The sequence below is a fragment of the Diplotaxodon limnothrissa genome, linkage group LG16, assembly GCF_057381915.1.
Source record: "Diplotaxodon limnothrissa isolate DT_005_m linkage group LG16, D_limnothrissa_male_GT1.1, whole genome shotgun sequence".
NCBI lineage: Eukaryota > Metazoa > Chordata > Actinopteri > Cichliformes > Cichlidae > Diplotaxodon > Diplotaxodon limnothrissa.
Genome location: NC_140611.1, coordinates 8,354,340 through 8,375,503, shown reverse-complemented (window position 1 = coordinate 8,375,503; position 21,164 = coordinate 8,354,340). Strand labels below are relative to the sequence as shown.

Here is a 21,164-nt window from a genome sequence, read left to right as displayed (position 1 = left end):
GCACAACACCAGCTAACAGCCGAGTTTAGCTAAGTATACTAGCTAAGCTAGGTTTGAGTTTCCTAAAAATCACACTTTACCTCTGATAAACAGTTTGATTACATTCTCGCATCCTGAGACTTTGTTCGCTCATGTGTCCATGTCCAAAAGTGTTACATTCACTTCAAAGAAAGTTTCACTAGTAACAGCTAACAGAGACTAACAGTAGCTAACAGTAACTAACAGCAGCAAAACCAGCAACGCTTCCACATATCTTTACCAACTCACCTCACTCACCACTCTATTTTTTCTGTCTAATAAAATGTCCTAAAAGACTGTATTATTAGTTCATTGGAAGTCTTTTGTATTTATTAACACTTGTATTACAGCTGATAAAATCACATTGTGTTTATACCTGAAATTTTGTTTGCAGTGCAATGTAGCAACAAATTGCTGACAGTTTTCTTCTGTATCAGATTTTGGCATCTCCATCCCTGTTGGCCATGTGGACTTCTTTCTGAATGGAGGGAAGGACCAGATTGGATGTGCACGCTCCAGGTTTGACTCAAGTAAGTTCAAGACCCACTAAAACAAAAACAAAAAGAGAGGGGGGAACTAGAAGGAAAGGATCTCTTTTTTTGTTGTTTTCACATTGGTGTCTTTCGCCCTTGTTTTTTTGTTATAAATGAAATTCCAGTTACAGATGAGTAGATTTTGAGCAGAACCAGTTTTTCGTCTGGACATTTTTTCCCATTACTTTAATGAGAGTCTCTGGACATCTGTCTCCCTTAGAAGTTCAATATTTTGTCAGTTTTCTTGTATTTTTTAGTGTACAGTTATGTGATATGTGACCACATGAGGGCGCTGGACGTCTACATGAGCGCGCTGAATGGCTCGTGCCCGTTAATGGGGATCCCGTGCTCCAACTATGAGGACTTCCTGAAGGGACGCTGTATGGACTGCGACATCTTCAGAGGGAAATGTCCAGTAATAGGTAATAACACGTGGGTGACCACCTGCAGCACACGGACTGCTGCTGCTCCCTTTTATCTGCTGTTAGTTTCTAACTATCCTGTGTCTTACTGTGAAAAGCTGTGAGTGCATATTTTGGGAGTGTCATTTGTCTCTACAATAAAAACGTTTCTCAGCTCGAGATTAATATGACACTGAGTTATAAGTTATATTAATAGTCCTGCAGCCTATAGTGCTGCCTCATTATTTTTACAAGACTTGCTGCTGTCAGTGGTTCTTCCATTCTATTGCAAAACACTTGTTCCAACAATACAGTCTATTAACTATAAAGTAAATCTTAAGTATTTATAAAGTTGTTATGACATTTCACTTAAAGTAAACTGGATAGGTTCTTTTTTGCTTCCACCTCCAGTGGAGCCGACACTGTCACGTCGGCTTTTGACAGCTTCTTATTGTTTCAGCTTAATATACTTCTACATACTCATACAGACATAGTTAATGCACGTGAAATTACTTTTGACTCATTCCTTTTAATTATGTGTGTTCCAGGTTTATCAGAAAACAGTGGGATATCTATATCTCCCATTCCCAAAGAGCAGACGCTATTCCTCCTCACGACTTCTTCACAGCCATATTGTGGTGAGTGTTGCAGTGTATTTGTGAGACGGCGGAATTTTTAATTTTTTCTTAAAAAGAAATGTTATCTTCTTGAATCTCCTGTTAAGAAAAATTTAAAACTCTTGAGTAGTTTGAATGACGTTCATTAGACTTAACCTCTCGTCACTACACATAGAAGGCAGCTAAATTATTTTAATCATTTATGCACTCTGACTCTTCCCTACCAACCCACCAATAGCAAGATTTCCTCTTTCTACTAAACTAGCACGGTTTAACAATTCCTGTTTTACCGTACTTTAAAATGACATTTTTCCCACTGTTTCCCTGTTCAGCTCACCACATCCTGGTGGAGTTGGAAGTTTCGAAACTGGATAAGAGCGCTGAGATTGAAGTGACCCTGACAGCTGACATCCTGGAAACAAAGCAGATCCTCAGGCTGTAAGTATCACAAATACCATACGCATGTCATATTGCAAAGATCCTACTCTTTAAAGTTAATGAATAGTACAATATGTACAGTTGGATGTACTGTATTCAGTTCCATACCTAAAAAGAACAAATTAAAAAATTAGGAATGACCAAAACTCATCGCTAGCAGAAAAATCTGACTTTAAAAATGTCTGCATTCAGGATCTGAATCCCTGAACGTGCACTTTATTTGGTAAAGTATATCAACAGTTTCGGCGTTCCCAAAAAAGCATCTGTTCTTGATGTTGCGGATCCCACATGAGGTGACTGCATCATGTAGGTTTTGTACCTGTGCATCCTTGATCTCCACTTCTGTTACATCCCAAAGTGTCCTTCTGAATTTAGAGCAGGTTATGGTCTCATGAGCACGTCACTTTCATGAGACCCGTTTGAGAAAGCAGCTTTTTGCTTTGTGATGTTTAGCATTATCCTGCTGGAAGCTGCCATTAGAAGATGATAAGTTGGGGCTATATAATGATGCACATGTAGGCTGATGCTTATTTGGTATCAAGAGGCTCAAAGTGCCTAAATAGTTGATTGAAGACATACAGTAAAGGAAGGTGAGCTGAGATTTCAGTAACTGTTGAATAAGACCACATGATAAAGATAGTTGTCCCTGTGTTTACAGAGACTAAAAGACAGTGATGAATATTGGTAGTATTTTCATACCAGTTTGCAGGTAAATTAAATTCAATAGGAATGTATAACAAGTCATTCTTTGTAAGCAATTTTTGTGTATTGTTTTTTTTTGTGTTCACTTTTTATTTTATCAGATGTATTGTATGGGTAGAATAGTTCAGATGGGAAAAGTTTTGGGAAAACGTGTTTTCAGAGCACAAGTTTAGTGAGTTTAGTCATTTTTTTATTAAATCTGAAGAATGGCACCACCTTTGTTTTAGCTGTGACTTCCCAGTATGATAAATGTTGATTGTGTGAAAGCGCCTGTCTCATCTTGTGTGGTTTATTATTTTCACATGCACTATATGTGTGTATTACAGTCAGACAGATACAACAGTGTACAGGACGGTGATGGCTCACTCTACCCCCCAGTGTGAAATCAACTCCATCAGGCTGACAAACACAGGAGCTCGCTTCTACAGACAGGCAGAGATCCACGTCAAGTCTGTCTGTGTGACTGAGTTTCCCTCTCTCAGGTAGGACGCAGACACAACATGCACATAAATACAGTTCAGTTCAGCCGCCGGTCCTATTCTCATTGAAACAAATACTGGACTGCTTTTTTTAATATGTTCTGTAGCACATAAAAAGTCAAACACAACATTTACCAATGAATTTTAACAAGGCACGATTTACAGGCAAACACCTGTATGCTCAGCATATGCTACAATTGCTTATTCCATCCATCCTTTCCATTTTCTTAACTGCTTATTAGGGTCATCGGGGGGCTGGAGTTTATCCCTGCTGTCTTTGGATGATAAATTTGCCAAAATATGTAAACACACAGCTTCAGTTTGTTGTTATTGCAGTTTCCTGTTACAGTACTTTGGACAAACAGAAGCAAACGTTGCTGCAATGAGTCAATGAAGGTATAGTTTTCAGCAATACATGTTGTTGTTTTGTCACCCAAAGCCTTACAGCAAATTGCTCTACAGAAATGCCAGCGATGGTGTTCTCTCTTTAGGTAATTAAGAAACAGGGTAAACGGACATACTAGAGAATAGTGTCAGGTCTGTCAGCTGTTTAATGTGCCAGTCCTGCAGTCTGCTGAAAGGTTATGTCATGATATGAGAGAGAGTTGAAACCAGACCGTGCCAGTAACACACAGTGTTGTCCAAAATGTAAAATCCATTCATTCTGTCCTTTTTGTCCCACCCTTAGGTTGGCATAAACCTGAAATGACCCTGAAATGAGTAGTTTACAGAGCATTACTGTTCCTCAGAGATCACCAGTGGGCGGCCTTCTCTTTGTGATCAGAAGCTGGAAGTTGAGTTACTTGAGCTTCAGATCAAATCTAACCTTTTGCAGAAAGTGTGAATTTGGCCAGTATCAAAAATGTGCTTAAAGTTGCTTAAATAGTTCTTTATTTCACTTTGGGGAGTGTAGAGAGCTGACCACATGATTCATGATTGCGCCATCTCGTCTCTCACCCCAGTGTTTCCTGTTTATCTCGCCTCTCTTTCTATGAACAAAAAAGGCTAACAGGCCAACATTAATCGTCCTAAAAATCAGTATTTGGACACTGACACCATGTTTGTAATTTTGCCTCTGTACACCACCACAAGGGACTTTAAATCAATCAAGAAATGATTGTAGTGCAGACTTACAGCCATTTTCAGAAGCTGAAAAGTAATTGGACAAACTAATATAATTTTAAATATAAGGACTGTTTTTAATACTCTATGAAAATCCTTTGTGGTCAATGACTGCCTAAAGTGTAGGACTCATGGACATTACCAAAGCCTACAGCTGCCTTCAGATGCTGCTTCTTTGTGAGTGTCTTTGCATTTAGTTTTATCTTCAGTAACTCAAAAGCATGATCTGGTCATGCTACAGAGTCTACAGAACTGTGCAGACTCTTTCAGATGTTTTTCTAATCGGTCTAATCTGGCCTTACTGTTCTTGAGAATAATCAGTGGTTTGCACCTTTTTTGTATTTCCATTCATGAAGGTCGACTTTGACAGTTATTTGCAGGGGTGCACATAAGTGGTCCGCAGGTGTGCATGCGCTGTCAAAATAAAAGCCGCGCACCAGATAAAAAATTGCAACGCGCGTTTGTGTGCATGTAAAAGGCACTGTTTTTGTCCGCTACCGTGGGATTTTCACGGCATATTCTGCACCACATCTCTATGCGTTCATCATTTGTTTGAAACCAGCTCACCTCCTGCAACCACTTTTCTGAGAATACGCGCTTCTTTTGCGGTTCGGACTCCTTCTGACATTTCTTTGGAGGTGGAGGAACACCAAAGTAACTGCTTAAAGGAGTTAATGGGGTTTAAGAGAGAAGGAAATGTCTTATGTACGCAATCGCGCATTGCAACTTCTTATCTGGTGCGCGTCTTTTATTTTGACATCGCATGCACACCTGTGGACCACTTATGTGCACCCCTGGTTATGTGTCTACCTCCCTGAGAGTGTTCTTGACTCAGATGTTTTTCTTTACCTTGATAATAATTTTCCAGTCATCTACTTCTTCTGTCTTCCATGGTCTTTTGCTGGTACTGCTGATTGGGCAGTAAAGTCCTCCTTTATTTGTTTAAGATCATTTCTAAAAAATTTTCTTTCTTCTTCAAATTTTCAAATGCTAGACTGGTGAGCTGTCCAGGGTGCACCTCGCTTCTCTCCCTGTGATAGCTGGGATTCTGGCATAGTCTCCAGGATCTGCTTAATTTGTCATGGAATTATAGGAAACGGGGCTCATTTGGCCATAAAAACTGTTTATCAATTGTCCAGTTACTTTTGAGCCTCAGAAAATGGGCACTGCATATAAAAATGTCAGTGATTCCTAAACAGTTACTGGATTCTTACAATGAATATGCTACATATATTCACTTGGACTAAAGTCTGTTTTGCACAAGTGTGTGTTTTTGTTTTATTCTTTCAGGCGCAAAGATCCTGTGTGTGTGAACAACATCAACATCAAACGGGGAGCTCGGTGGTCCCACGACCTTGTGCAGTTGTGTGACTTCTAAAGAGAATGATCTCCTCGACAACAATTGAAAAGTGCATAGTGTGCAGCAATCTGACCTATGAAGATACTAACACAGAGATGGTTTCACATTTTTATACCTTGTTTAATTTTGAGAAAATATCATTGGAGTTCAACCTCAGGGGGCTGAGCCTTATATTTTCTAACATCATGACTAAAACTGGGGGGAAAAAGGTTATTTACATTATCAGTATTTCTGGTACAATATTATTAATATTATAATTATCTTTCTTTTTTGCCTATACTCACTAAAGCGTTGAAGTGTTAATGAAACCAAACAGTCTAGTTTCACATCCTAAACCCTTGTTTTTTGTTCTTTTAGCATTAAATGCAGCAACAAACTCTTAACCATGTCTTTCTTTTCTCCTGATTTCAGGGCTAAAAGGATTTGTCCTTTTGCACTGAGGTGAATCTGTGTGTACTTTGACTTTTTGGGGGTGGAACATAAATCATTTTGAGCATCATCACAGTGCTACATAGTGCGGTTGGGACAGATATGACAGGAAGCTAACAGTCAGAAAATAAACAACTTAAATCATCTGGAGAAATCTTGGCCCCATGAAAGAATGTTTTCTAAATACTTAGACTTCATTTTAGTCTCATCACTCGTCTTTTGAATTCAATAACACACAAATACCGTGATTCACATTATGCCTGTGTATTAAACACACCAATGTTTAAAAACATTTTTAAAAAATCAGGCTTCTAATATATATCCACCAGAGAGCATGTAAAAGGATGAATTTGGTAATCTGATCACTAATCTAAACATGACACATCAAAACATTGCAGTGAAATGGTAGAAGACAACAGAACCAGTTGGCAGGTAAAATGTTCCAGACAGGTCTGAAAAGATCAAGGATACAAAGCCAAATGCTTTCCAGAGCTTGAAGGAAGATTTGATTGTAATGTACATCTGCCAATGTTAAGCTGTTTCATAACTTAAATCATGTATTGTCAAAGCTATTTAAAATCAGACCCAGAAAATGTGCAGCAACCCTCCTACATTACATCAACATTCATTAAAATAATAATTATTTATTTGTGAAGCAAATTTCCAAAGTGAAATGTAACATTAAATCACGTGAAAATCAAATCTGAATAAAAAACAGTTCCAATCTGAAATGTAAGCAAATTTAGTCACATAATATGAAATGACATTTTAGACATTAAATGTGCTGGTAGGTAACAAAGTGAAGGCTGCCTGTCCTCAGTTCTACAGTGCCAATCAATATGATAGTGTAAATATGATTTTATTTGGGGCCTAATTCATAGATGAGGACATGTTGATAAAATATCAGCAAGATAGCATGTCTGCTGGAGAGATCTTTCTCTGAGTCTTTTAATTTGTTAAACATGTGATTTTATAGTCTATTGTATTTAAAATGTTAAAGGCAGATTTCAGACTCGTGGTAGAGAGGCCATGAAAGATCAGATACACTGCAACTGAAGAAAACACCAGCAAATGGAAAAATGTAGCAAAAGCACAAAAGAACACAATGGAAGCGCTAATTAGCATTAGCAAAACAGAAAAAAATAAAGTGGAAAAACACTGCAAAAGCTTACCAAAACAACAACAAAAAATACCCTCACAAAATACTGTTTTTTGGAAGACATTAAAGTGACAGAATAGCTGCAAAAGTGCCAAGCTAACAGTCAACGGCTAATAGCAAACATGTCGCTACAGTATTACATGAATTATGCAATTAAAACACACATTACCTGGATCATTTTCTCCCTCACAACAGAAATAAGTTTTTGTTTGCTGAAGAGATTTACCACTGAAACATTTTTCAATGGGGTCAGTAACATCGCAAGCAAAATAATACGAGAAGGCCCAAATTGAGATTCACTAGCTTAGCTATAATTGCATTACATGCTAATTAACATAAAAATATTAATTGTGAAGCATAATTTTGGCTGTTTCACACACACAATTGACCATGTGCACCGTGTACTATGGCCGTAGGATCACTGCAAAATTCTACAACAAAATAACCGGCGCACACTGAACCTGACTTCTGCTACTATGGCTAGTAGCAAACATGTATCTACAGTACTGTATGAAGCATGCGATTAAAACACATTACCTTCCAACTTTTCTCCCTCACAACACAAATAAATTTTCCGCTTCTTTTAAACGAGTCTCAGTGCAATCCTTCATGTTTAGGTTTCTGTCACTTTCACAAATTATTGTCTCCCAAAAAACACTTATGTTGTGAGATTTTGTTTTTTTCTACTTTAATATCTGTTGAGTTTTATTCACTTCCTTCATGTTTTATTCAACTTCTGTGTTTTGTTTTGGCTTTTTGCAGCATTTTTGTGCTTGCCAGTGTTGTCTTAGGTTGTAGGTCATTTACGCTCTCAGGGTCACTGTATTTTGGGATAGCATGGCCTAAAGGCCTAAAGACTAAATGGTAACAAGGAAAATGTTAACACTCCTAAATAATATGTCAAACTGTTAAAAGATGTCAGTAAGGTTTGTTGTATGACTTAAATTTTAATTCAAATAGTTAAATGTTAAGAATTTATATTCTTCATACTCTGGACTGAAGAACAGGAACAGAGAAAGAGGAGGAGATGGTATAGTAGTGTTTCCAGGAGAGACGTCTCACAGTTTAGGGGTTTCAGTGGGAGCCAGCGGCGCTCTGACCCTCTGGAATCGAGGTGGTAGATTCCCATCACCTCCTGCAAAGCCAACATCAAAGCTTAAATTTAGTTCCATTAAGTTAAGATGGATGCGATCTTGCAGCAAACTCGTGTCCACACCAATTTCCTAATTGCATTACAGATGACGAAAACATGTTGCGCTCCTATAAAGTGAAACAGTAATAAGTAGCAAACTAGAGATACTCTTGTAACAGGATCACACGTGGCATGATGTTCTTGGATACCAACTGGCTGCTGAGAGAAGTTTAAGGGATGTCTGCCAAAAAAGCCTTACTAGTAGACAGAGTGCATTTGGTTGTAGTGGATCCCTTGACAAGCACTAGATTTTTGCAGCAGTGTTGTTTCCTTGGTGAAACTAAATGTTGGTCTTATTTCTATTTTAGACGTGGTTGGCTTTTTTTTTCTCAGTTAAATTGTGGTTAGATTTAGGCACCAAAACCACTAGGGCCTTTTCATGATGTTAACCAGCTGTTAGGAAGCTTTTCTGTCATAAAACTCTAAAGGCAATAACACCCACCAATTGTCACCTTTGGCCTTCGTTTTGATGTAAGCCACACAGATGTAACAGTTCTTGCACAGATGAGATGAAATCTGTCTCAGTGTGTGCCAAAATACTCAAAGCTACCTTTGTAGTTCCTTGTATAGTGTCCTCAGGAAACACTCATTTAAACTGGAGTTTTACTGATAGTCAGCAGTTTGTTACTTGTAGGATATGAGAACATATTTCTAAGTTTAACTTCGTCCAGACAAGGTGGGCACCTCTGTGCTGGGTCCTGGCCATGATTTATTTATTTTGTTAAATGCAGCCGGTGCAGTTTTTCAAGGATTATCAAGGATGACACATTCATTGAAGTAACCCCCCCCCCCCCCCCCCCCCTTCTTTTTATAGGTTCAACAGCTTCCTTGTCACTGACTCTTACCCGCCTCCAATTTATATTTTAAATTTTCTCATTAATTGCAAGAAAAATTGTCAATATTTGATTGCCCCAAGTATTTCTTTTCTGTGATACCCAAGGATGTCCAATCTAGCGCTACAGTTTTGCAGTACAAAGAGACACTGTGGCACTAAGTCAGGGGCGGGGAACTCCAGGCCTCAAGGGCCGGTGTCCTGCAGGTTTTAGATGTGTCCTTGATCCAACACAGCTGATCTAAATGGCTAAATTACTTCGAGAAGCCTGGTAATGAACTAATCATGTGACCCAGGGTGAGATCTGAAACCTGCAGGGACATCGGCCCTTGAGGCCTGGAGTTCCCCAAAACTGCTGCAAGGAGTCACGGGTGAAAATAATACCAGAAGAACCAAACTGAGATTCCCTAGGTTGGTCATAATTTCATTAAATGCTAATTAACTTAACTATATAGAATTGACTATGTGCACCCTATGGTCACTGCACTAGCTGCCTTGATGCCCTTATCATGTAGGTTATAAAACAAAATAATGGGCATGCATTAAACCTTTCCATTTGTCTAGGTTCAAAAGCAGGGCTGGGCAACTCCAGGCCTCGAGGGCCAGTGTCCTGCAGGTTTTAGATCTCACCCTGGGTCAACAGACCTGAATCAAATGATTAGTTCATTACCAGGCCTCTGAAGAACTTCAAGACATGTTGAGGAGATAATTTAGCCTTTTGAATCAGCTGTGTTGGATCAAGGGCACATCTAAAACCTGCAGGACACCGGCCCTCGAGGTCTGGAGTTCGAGACCCCTGTTCAAAAGGTTGTTGACCCTTTTCCCTCTTGAATACTTGAGTGGATTTTAGCATTTACACTCTCAAGAAACTACTGTGCTTGCCTGTAAATAGCCAGACACTACACGGCAAATATCTGCAGTATACTTGTTCTGTGTTCATATTATTAATGTCATGAATGTGAATGTTGAATGCTGGTCACTGCCTGCTGTGATTCAGAGGAGCAAACGGCTTATGTTTTTCTTCAGTTCCATTTCAGTTTACGGTTGCTCATCCACTCACACACAGACCCACAGATGCGATGACTATGATACATTTGTGTGCAAGAAGAGGATTTCTTTCCTTGTAGTGTCCTGATTTTTGAAATTTTGTGAGCATATGATTGCTTGTCCAACCCGCTTTGAAGTCATTGACTCCAATCTGAACTGAGAGGTATGCTGCAGCTATGACAGATTTGACCTGCTGCTTCACAGCTGCTGTGCAACCCAAGCCTGACACTGACTCCACTGTCCAGCTGTGAAACGTGATCCTCCACCTGTGATTGGGCAGGGCAGACAGAGATGGAGGGGAGGGGTGAACAGATAAGCAGACAGAAAGCCAAAGGGTGGGGACACTGGATTAATAGCATGGCACGGAATTTTCTGAACATCCCCTAAATTTACAAGCTCTAATCCTCGTCAGATAAGGACACAGCTGGTGCCTGCCCAACCTCAACAAAGCCTCATCATCATGTAATGAGACAGATGAGAAAGTAAAGAAACAATTCCCCACAGACACACACACACACGGAAAATACACCCACACACAAGGCCCGATCGACTGTCTACAACCACAGTGGGCCCACTCTATGTTCATTTGTTAAAGTGTTTTCACTATTTACAGAGAACAAGTTTAACTCTGCTAACTGTGCCAGACATAACTAAGCATGTGAGCTGTGTGGCCAAAGCACACTAATGCATAGCAGCTGGCAGGGAGGGAGTTCTGATTTTAAAGCATGGGAGGAGGCCAGCAGAAAAGAATTCCAGCCACCATTTAATGGCAATCTACCATGAGCATGAACTAGTTAGAAAGTTTTTAACAAAAAAAATACAAGTGCAATGATTAGTCAGATTTATTGTATATGTTGAATACTTTTAAATGCAAAAGAATTCCTCTCAAGATAAATGAAATAAGGGGAAAAGAGTCAACTTTAGAGCAAAATGACCTTTTAAATCACCTGTTTCGCTAGTGCTGGATGATGTGATGGTGCATTGAACAAATGTTGGCTAAATTAAGCGATCCAAACTATTAACTGTGTGCTAGCTGTAATTTAATTTTTTTTTCTAATTGATAAGCCTTCAATTTGACCTAATCTTAGCACATTTGCTAATAATGCACATGTATCTATTTAATAATAGAAAAACGTGTCCAGTTGTCAAGGAATTACAGACCTTTGATTTGATTTTTTATGTTTAAGTAGAAACACCTTCACTTGAATTTCCAAGCTCCTGTTTCTGAGGTCAAAAAATGAACTTTGAACCTCATAAATGTGATTTTCTTTTTAGGATATTCTTAGGTCATATATACACACATACTTTTCACATATGTACTTTAACACAAAAGAATACATATGTAATACAAAGTCATATATGTATAACTTTACATGTAAAACTTTTATGCACTTTCAAAGTAAAAGTATTTATTATTCCCTTCCCTTCAGTGTGTTAATAATATAATTATATATAATTAATATATAATATATAATTATTAACAATAATATTATAATTTATTGTTATTAATCCATGAACATCTAGGCAGAATATTGGATGGCTGAGACTTGTCAGATTTTATATAATTAACCTTTGAATGTGTTTTTGGGTCATTTGAGCTGTTGATCTGTCGTAATGTAAATAAGGTAAAATTAAAACCACACTAATTCTTGTTAAATGCAGTGAAAATGGAAATACTTAAAATGAATGTACAACCAAAACAAACACTCAAATGGACTCATATTTTTATTCTGAGACTCTACTAGAGTAGATTTTCCTTGTTTACACATCAAAATAATTCATATTTATAGTTGTGGTCAGAAGTTTACATACACTCAACATGGGCTTGATGTCGAGGCAGATGTGAACTGTTATTTTTCCAGGGTAGAATAGCTCTTTAATGTCTTTACAAAACAAGAATTGGATGGATTGTTTTTTGTTTTTTCTCTAATCAACACATGGTTAAAAGTATACATGCACCGTTTACTAATGTTTGGTTAAATGTTAAAAGTTTAATCTCAACCAGATGCTTTTGGTAGCCATCAATAAGCTTCTCACATATAACTATGTGGATATGTGACCACTCTTCTTGTCAGACTTGGTAGAGTTCATTGAAATTGGTTGGTGTCTTGGCACAGACCCAGTTTTTAAGTGTATTCAACAAATTTCAAAAGTTGAGGTCAAGGCTTTGGGAAAGCCATTCCAGAAACTTAATGGAGCAATTTCTAAACAACTGCAGATTCCAGGATCATCAGTTCAAAGAACAGTACCAAAGTACAAGCTGTTCCCCTTTTTCAAGTTACAGAGCACTTTGAGTGCTCAAGTGAAAGTGGAAGCAATATATAAGAACCAGACCATTTATTCAATGTGTCATCATGTTGCCAAGCTCTGGAAGTAAACTGCAAACTGTTAACCAACTTCCTCTCATCTCAGGGTCAGGGTCATGACCAAAAAGAAGCCTTGCTCCAAAATGAGCTTGACTGAAATTTGCAGCTTCTCACATAAACAAGCCAAAGTTTTTTGTTCAGACAAGACAAAGATTAAACTATTTTTCCACAATGATGAGGTATGTTTACAGGAGTCGCAAGGTTTTCAGACCTAAAGACACTTTACCAACTGTCAACCAAGATGGTTGGACCATCATGTGAAATAATAAACAAGGAAGAGTATCTCCAGATTCTTCAACTTCAACTTGGAAGGGATAAATCAGGCTAACATTAAGATTCTGGAATGGATTTCAACCTCAACCTCATGCTTAATGGTCAGATCCATGCCAGGATATTAAGCAATTTAAAATCAGCCAGAAAGGTGGTCAAATACCCAACCAGAACTGTGCCAGAAGCTTGTCAATGGGTTGTATGTATCCAAAATTCAAAGTTGTGCACCCAATTCTTGTTTTTGATTGTCATTAAAGACGTGTGCTGTACAATCATTCCACTCTGGAAAAAAAAAATCAAGCCCAAAATTACCATGCCCATGATGCCTGGATATAAACTTTAGAATTGAGTTCAGTTTTATTTTTATATGGAACCAAATCACAACAGCAGTCATCTCAAGGTGCTTTATCTTGAAAGGTAAAGACCCTACAAAAATCCAAACACATCTGTATCCTTGTATCTTTCACTGGGCCTTTGTGCAGCCCCTCAGTTCATCCACGCTCTGAAACAAGTTGTTTTAGTGCCTGACTGGCTACTCCTCACAAACAGAAGGTTTAAACAGCACATGGGTGGGACTACGATAACCATATTATGAATATGTTCTCTCTTTGACATCATAAAGATCCACGATGGGTAAAACTTCTTGCCCTCAACTTTTGACTCACAAGGATTACTTGATGACTTTCTCATTTGAGACTTGTTTAATAAGAGCATCCGCCATCTACCAACATATATATGACAAAAATGAGGAGTAAGAGTAATAGGTCCACTAATGTTGAATAAAATAATGATTATATTAATTATCATATCAGTCATTATCATTATAATGATTAATATGATTATATTGCAACACAAAGCCGGGTTAGTAACAAATGTGTACCACAAGCCTTCCATGCACACACACCACCCCATGCAACCCTTCGCCCAGGTGCGGTACTTACATGTAGCTTAAGTGGTGCCCCCGTGTGTTAGCTCCAGCACCCTCCCTCTCTACCTCAAATATTCCCTCTCACTGCCATAATCCGTTAAGGAGCCCGCCACATCAGCAAAGTCCTCCAGGACTAGGCTGGTGGAGTCCTCACCAATGGGCAGCTCCGGGTCAGACGCCCAGGAAGGGTGATAAGGGTCATGCAAGGGTTCTTCCACGGCTGTCTTCATTGGTCCCTGAGGTTTGGGCTGGAGAGGCTGAGGTTTAGATCTGTCAGGCATCTGGTAGGTGAGCTCTGGGTCTTGGCACTGCTGTTCAGTTTGTTGCTCCCTGGCAGGGCCTCCATCACTACCGCTGCCACCCTCACTGCCCTGCGAGGCAGGAGCCAGCACGTGGTAGAGGCTTGGCAGGCGGATGTCCAACAACACGCCACTTTTGATGTAGAGCTTGTTGTTGAGGTTGTAGAGCTTTTCAGCAATGTCGTGTCCCAGCATTACAGAGAAGAGACGGGCGATGTAGCGATCCTTTGATATCACCATGTAGAGGCGGCGGCGACGCCATGAGATGTAACGGGAATCTTCCTCTGCTGTCAGGGTCACCTGGGCAGAATGAATGACACACCATACTATCAGTGTATAAAAGAGGCACTTTAGAACATTTGACCACTATTAGCAGCATGGAACAACGTCATTAGAAGCTGGCTCTGGTTTTGCTTGCAAGCACTGGAGCAATAGCCTCACCGACATATTCTCATTCCCAAAGCACCGCATACTGACAAAGCTTCCAGGTAAAATAAATGTAAAGAAAGAAAGAAAGAAAGAAAGAAAGAAAGAAAGAAAGAAAGAAAGAAAGAAAAAGTGTAAGTGCCTGAAACCTCGATTCTTTTTAGTGACCATCAGGGGGCGACACCTAGTTGCAAAGAGAGTCCAGTTGCATAGATGTCTGTAAGAAAATGGACGTGTTTCAGATTTGTTTGGTGGCCTGAGAGGTCAAACACACTGCAACCTAAGAAAACACCAGCAAACAGAAAAACGCTACCAAAGCATACAAAATACAAGAGAAGTAATACTGTGGAAACATCTTTGCTATCAGTCGTTTAGTGTTAGCCTGTTCTGTCACTTATGCTGTGATTAATTCATCTTTTTTTATTCAGCTTCCTTTGCATTTGGAGTGTTTTCTATTTGACAACGTTTTCTTCGGTTGCAGTGCGTTTGATCTTTCAGAGTCACCGTAGCTTTGTGACTTCATTTTTTTAGGAGTTAATCGTCTCAGTCAGTTGTTTATTGCAGAACATTTTCTACATTTTAATGTCACATTTAAAGTAGAATAATTAATAGGTACACTTCATTTGTGGCTAACTCATTATTGATAAGTTGGATGTGAGTATTCCTGAGTTCCTCGGTCAGCGCCACCCCGATCTTATGACTTGTGCTTTAAAAGACTAAACAAAATAACAAGCCAATATTTATCAAAGTCTAATGCATAAATCAGAAGTCACACTGACTATCTTATAATAACTACTGCCTGCACAGCAGGTCACTTTGTGAATTATATTGAGTTTATGGACTACTCTGAGCCTGCTAAATGGGTAATTGTGTTAAAATGTCACACTGAGAGTTCCTCACCAAGCTCCTGTATCCGAAGAGCTGCGAATAAGATCTCCCTTGCCACTCTACTTCATTCATTGACAGTTGGGTTTGTAATGTAGCCTTGAAGGTTAAAAAAAAGCTACTAGATGTAATTCGTAAAATATAACTATTTATTACAAGTGCAATTATAATTGTTTTAAAATGATCAGTGTATTTGCTGATACTTTTAAATATAATGGTAAATTAAATATCTTTTGGTTTTAAACTGTTGATCTAATTAAATAATGTCCTCAGGGTGACATTTATTATATTTTACCGTTTTGTAACATTTTAAACACAATAAATAAATAAAAAAAACTGCTAATTAAATGATAATGAAAGCAGCCCATACACCTCTGCTTGTATTAGTCCACCTCATCAGATGGCACACCCTCCCTGTCTGAAAGCCCCTTAAAACTAAAGCACCACCCAAACGTCCAACAAGATTTCGAGGCCTTGTTTCTACTTTAACTGAACCAATCAAATGCAACAGGATATGTTTCCCTGCTTTTCCCTGTTCAGCTTATCAGTGAGATGCTGAGTGTGATGGACGGCAAAAAACACAACTTGATATCCACTTCTGGTTCCTCATTCAAGCTCATTCAGTGACAGCTTTTCAAGTTGATTTTACTTCCACGCCTGAGATTTACAGAATTAAGCAGAAACTGCATCAGTGTCCTGTATTTGGTTGTTGATCAATGGTCATGACAATTTGGGCAATTAGCATCAAGAAACTGACCTCACAGCCCATTGTTGGTCAGTGATGCTAGTGTTGGTCATTATGCAAATGTACAGCTGGGGAAACCTGCAGTCAGATGAGACTGAAGAAGTCACTTGGATGAATGACGAAACGTTTCACCCGCTAAAAAATGCCAAGTCCAGGTGAACAGAATCAGATTTTTGGGATTTCCTTACCTGGATGATTGAGCATGCATAAAGACACTGTACCTGGAACTTTCCCTCCTCGTTTGGTCTAAGAGACTCCCACTCGGGAGAGTCGAGGAACTGGTGTCGGTGGATGTAATGCAGAAACTGGCCCTCCAAAGACACGTTGATCCTGAGACAGAGAGCAACAGATACAAGGTTAAAAAGGGAAACGGGATTAAGAAGTGATAATGACAGCAGAGAGAGTTGGAGGTCACAGCAGGTCTAAGACGCTGGAGGTGGATATGGGCAGAAATACCTGCCGCAGACAAGCTACCGGACTTTAGTGGACAGAGGTTAAGTATGTTATTACTAATCAAATGAAGTAAGTTTTCAAATAGGTTGAGAAACGGGACCTATTACTTAGAATTAGCAGCTCTAATAAACAATCGTGTGCAGGGATTTTTTGTCCTGAGGTTTCTTGCAAAAGATTTTAATTCAAGTCATTCCCACATGTGCTGCGGCACCACTACTACTTTGTTTGTTTGTTTGTTTTAAATTAACACATGATTCTTTCATTTCAAGGACCAATTATTTCTCTATGCACGACAACTTTATTGTGTTTTGTTCTTCATTCACTGTAGGCTGAACGTGTTCATATCAATGATGGGACTATCGTGTATATTCGGTCATCTGACTAAATCTAAAGTCAAATCTGAAGTCACTACAACCTGATGAGGGCAAGCTAAGGCAAGCCCAGATTACAAAGACATTTGTATTGGAAAAAGCTGTATCACTGTTATTATGTTAATGGATTTCTCTCTAGAGCCTATTACTGTGTGCTAAAACTGCTAGAAGCATTTATTTAGACACTTCAAAACAATAGGTGTTAATTGCAAGCTATTTTCCAGAGTGTTGTTGCATTAATTACCCTCAAGGCACAACCAAAGGTATTTCAATTGGGGAATCCCATTTTAAAAGTGTCAGTGCACTGCTGGCACTTTGGCATATGTACTATATGGTCCAGATTTTGTGGACACAGGCTTACTCCAGAGTTCTGTTTCCCCGATTTGATTTGATTAACTGTTGTTCCTGAAGGGGAGCAAATACATAAAACCAGGTTCCTACAACTTGCTAAACCTTTCCAAATCTTCCCAAAAGATGCAGATTTATGTCCACTGTTTTTAAATGAGAGGTCACATATGTATTTGGCTGTGGAATACAACCATATCAAGCATCTGGCTTTGAAAATTACTCATGAATTGCACAGAAAAGAAAGGCTTTCCAACACAACAGTAATAATACATGTTTCTGGCAAATCAGAAGATGCAGATGAATAGAAAAATAAAACAGAAATCTTTGCCAAGAATTCACAGCGTAAGAAAGGAAACGTTTAGCTCATTTGCTCGTAGTTCCAAATTTGGCTTGTAAACTCAGAGCTGTCAGCACCGTGGCCAACATTTAATTTAAGGTAAGAGGAGCAGTCAGTGTCACTCTCCTGTCGGGAGCACAAAGATATGATTTAACCAGCTGGCAGTGAGCAAGGGGACGACACACCAGTGAGTCACAGACAAAAATACTCTGTTTACAACATTTCTCTTGTGTAGCTTCCAGGACTGTGAGATCTAATGCAGCTCTGCTTTGAGGATGTTTGGAGGAAGAGGACAGAGTTCCTTTGACGGTTATGTACTGCCAACAGTCTCAGAGTCATTAATTAAGTTTACTTTTAAATATTTATGTGATGTTATGGAGGGGGGGGGGGGCGGGGTTCCCAGTATTGGAAAAATGTAAGCCTGCGGTATAAATTGACATTCTTTAAGCACCTTCTGCTTCATTTATTCGGTCTGTTACAGCACTCTTATTAACTTTGCCTACTAAAGTGACTTTATTATCTCAACACTCTGTGGCAGTATGTGGACAGAATGTCTGCACAACAATGCAAAGCACTCATGCAGATTGTGTCTGCATGCATTTGAGTTTCTACATCGAAAATAAAGAATACTACAGCATCTTTGCAACTGTTAGCCTGCATGTGCATATAGGCCCAATAATAAAGGTGCAAAGTTTTTGTTTTTAACATCACTGTTGGTTAGGGTGCTCTGTGTTTTTAATTAACAGACAAAACTACTGTATTGTTTTATTATCATTACCCTCATTTTCATCATTTTTTACTAACCAGCGAGGACATTTAAGCAGATAAATTCCAAATTAAAAAAACAGAGAAAAAGGAGAAGAAATCAGAGCTTGAAAAATAGTGAAAATTGAATTCTAATGAATGTTATTGTTGTTCCATGCCAAGTGGCTCTGTAACTGGGCAAAGGCTCGGTCACACTGGATTAAAAATAGAACAGCAACCTCAATGCAACTGGAAATTGGTAGCTGCCCTTTGATTACACTAAAGAGACTGATTGCAAGTAGTTGCACAGACCAAATGGTCAACCACTTTTGATTGCAAGGTGAATGGACAGGTCACCTGGTGGAAGGCAACCTGTCTCAACACAGCTACAGTCCAGCTCTGACTGACTGCAGTCACTCAGATTCATTAGAGAAGGTTTGCAAATCGTTGCCTTCTAATTTATAAATGCAGACAAACTGCCAACAGTTTGCAATTAGTCTGAGTCAGCTTGCACCAGTAATGTTTTAAATACTGTAGAAAGGCTGAATCAACTGGTTGCCAACTGGTTATATTGCAATTATGTTCCAATATATTGCAAAAAGACCACTGAGACCCTGTATCATTTTGGGATTTTTGCTGATTCTTCATATTTAATCGCCATATTATCACAGAACGACTGCCCAATTGCCATTTTATTGGTATATTGCTTGATTTGCAACTGGTTTCAGCTAAATGCAGGTGGCCACCATCTTTAGAGAAACCGTTTCAAAGACAATGAGACTGCAAGTTCATTGCACACAGCTATGGCAGTTTTGGTAAGACTCACAGTCTCCAACATGTTCCCTGCATCACCCTCAAAGGTGATACAGATTTGGTGTTTGCAGCTTATTTCTACTTTTAAAAAGAGCTTTACCTACAAGTATTTTTCTTTTATCATGCAGGTGTTTGGGGATTCACAGAACCCTCGATGCGATACAGTAAGATACAATCCGTGATAACAATCACTCTACAACACTACTACAGCTAGCAAAATCGAAGATATGAATACCACCAAAAAAAAGTAAAAGCAGTAGCTATGTGTGTATTCACAACATTTTGAGATAGGTTGTGTTTGTATTTTTATGTATGAATATTACTGTGTCAGTTCTTTTTATTAGCTCTCGGATTAGCTTTTTCCTGCTGATTGCCACTTCATTAGCCTGATTTTTCTGTAAAACGCCTCCACCAGGAGTCATAAAGCAGGGATCTTGGCAACTTAAAGTGGTGCATCACAAGACGATATAATAAAATGTAGTGCTACATGTGTTTTACGGCCACACTTTAGGTGCGTGCCATCTTGGAGATGTGTGTCAAAGTGTAATCGTCTGTGCACACAGACACACAAACACATTGCCCACTCACTCACCTTCCAGAAAGCAGAAAGGAGAGCCGGTCAATGGGGGTCTTTCCCTCCACAGCATAAGTCTCTCCTGCTTTCAGCTCCAGCACCTTGTTCTCAAAAGCCTTTGCAATCTCCTTGAACACCTGGACAGGCACGCCCAGGGGCCGGTAGACCGCCTGGTAGAGGGAGGCCAGCTCCTCACCTCGTATGCCCTCCTGGTGCAGCCGGTAAAGGAGGTGACAGAGCTGAAGCAAGCAGACCAGCAGTAGAAGCAGGTTCCAGGTGAAGACATCCAGGCCGCACACTGTAAGCAATCCCCACAGAAGAAGACACAGGAAACCGGGACAAAGGAAGCCGAAGATGAAGAGGCACCCGTAGGCCCCGCTTCCTCCCATGTAGCCCAGAAACAGGATGGTGTTACCCAACTGGTAGATGGCTCCCTCTGTGTTGTTGCTCCAGCCATCGCAGAGAGGGGGAAAGAGCAGGCTGTCCAGCAGGCTAGAGTTGTCTGCACTCATGTTTAAATCTTTTCGAATAAGTTCTGGAAAGGTTCTTGGTGCACAAAGCAAAGTTTGTTTGTTTTGTGGGTTTGTTTTTTTAAGAAGGGACCAATAAGACTTGTTTTCCACTCAAACTAAGTGCTGTTTCTGTCCTATTACTAGATCATCTGTTTGGATTACAGCTTGATTAAAAATAAACAGCCTGATACTGACCAAAAATGTCAGAGGTAATTGCTTGTTCCCTTGGCGTGCAGCGGCAGAAAATTCTTCACCATGAAGATATTATCACGACTCTATTTGTTGCAGAAACACAGCTGGAATGGGTTTCCTCTGTTTCTTCTCCTCTCATCATGCGTCCCTTCCTCTCTCCTCTGGCTTCTCCCGTCTTTCCCTTCCAAGTTTTCCCGTAGTCTTTCTTGCTGTGCTTTTCTGTCTCTTTTTCTCACCCTCTGGCCTGCACCGTAGAGCCACCAGCTGGAAGAGAAAGGGATAAGGGAGGCGAGGGGGGGAGTCGATAGGGCCCTAGAAGGATAACCATGTTTGGAATTGAAACCCAAGGAGGACAGAGTGGCAGACAGAAAGCAGGCCTGCTACTTAACATAACAGAAAGAGAGACAGAGAGGGGAGAGGGAGGCAGGAAACAGGAGGGAGAAGAGGGACTATAACAAGTAGTATCTCAGAGAGACTCACAAAGTGTCACCCACTTTTTTTTATCTGACAAAGAAGTTCCTCCAGGGGGGTTCAGAGTTTCACACAGGCTTCACTGAGTCCAGTTTGCTCGC

At 39.6% G+C, this 21,164-nt stretch overlaps 2 protein-coding genes across 4 annotated transcripts in view; one reads left to right on the top strand and one right to left on the bottom strand.

The window, feature by feature from the left end:
* pla1a (phospholipase A1 member A) overlaps positions 1-6,458 on the top strand; it is a 14,437-nt gene extending 7,979 nt beyond the window's left edge. Inside the window, exons 6-11 of one of the 2 annotated variants that reach the window (XM_085375142.1) lie at positions 456-548; positions 791-973; positions 1,501-1,590; positions 1,902-2,007; positions 3,036-3,191; positions 5,601-6,458. In XM_085375142.1, coding sequence (XP_085231268.1) covers positions 456-548; positions 791-973; positions 1,501-1,590; positions 1,902-2,007; positions 3,036-3,191; positions 5,601-5,688 — 716 coding nt within the window. In that variant the 3' untranslated portion in view covers positions 5,689-6,458. The remainder of the gene's footprint in view (positions 1-455; positions 549-790; positions 974-1,500; positions 1,591-1,901; positions 2,008-3,035; positions 3,192-5,600) is intronic. The other variant, XM_085375143.1, reaches the window with a different exon arrangement.
* popdc2 (popeye domain cAMP effector 2) lies at positions 3,333-21,164 on the bottom strand. 2 transcript variants are annotated; one of them, XM_085375145.1, is made up of 5 exons: positions 21,087-21,164; positions 19,907-20,904; positions 16,470-16,578; positions 14,048-14,492; positions 3,333-8,393 (listed from the first exon to the last, which is right to left on the bottom strand). In XM_085375145.1, exons 2-5 carry the CDS (start codon positions 20,398-20,400, stop codon positions 8,317-8,319), a joined length of 1,125 nt encoding a protein of 374 aa, XP_085231271.1. In that variant the 5' UTR covers positions 20,401-20,904; positions 21,087-21,164; the 3' UTR covers positions 3,333-8,316. The 2 variants fall into 2 exon arrangements, with proteins under 2 accessions (XP_085231271.1, XP_085231270.1); XM_085375144.1 differs by having other exon boundaries at positions 8,330-8,393; positions 13,907-14,492.

Coding starts and splice junctions, on each gene's coding strand:
- popdc2 (XM_085375144.1), bottom strand. CDS start 20,400: ATGAGTGCAGACAACTCTAGCCTGCTGGACAGCCTGCTCTTTCCCCCT. Junction 16,579..19,906: donor TCCTTTCTGCTTTCTGGAAG/GTGAGTGAGTGG, acceptor TCTCTGTCTCAG/GATCAACGTGTCTTTGGAGG. Junction 14,493..16,469: donor ACGAGGAGGGAAAGTTCCAG/GTACAGTGTCTT, acceptor CATTCTGCCCAG/GTGACCCTGACAGCAGAGGA.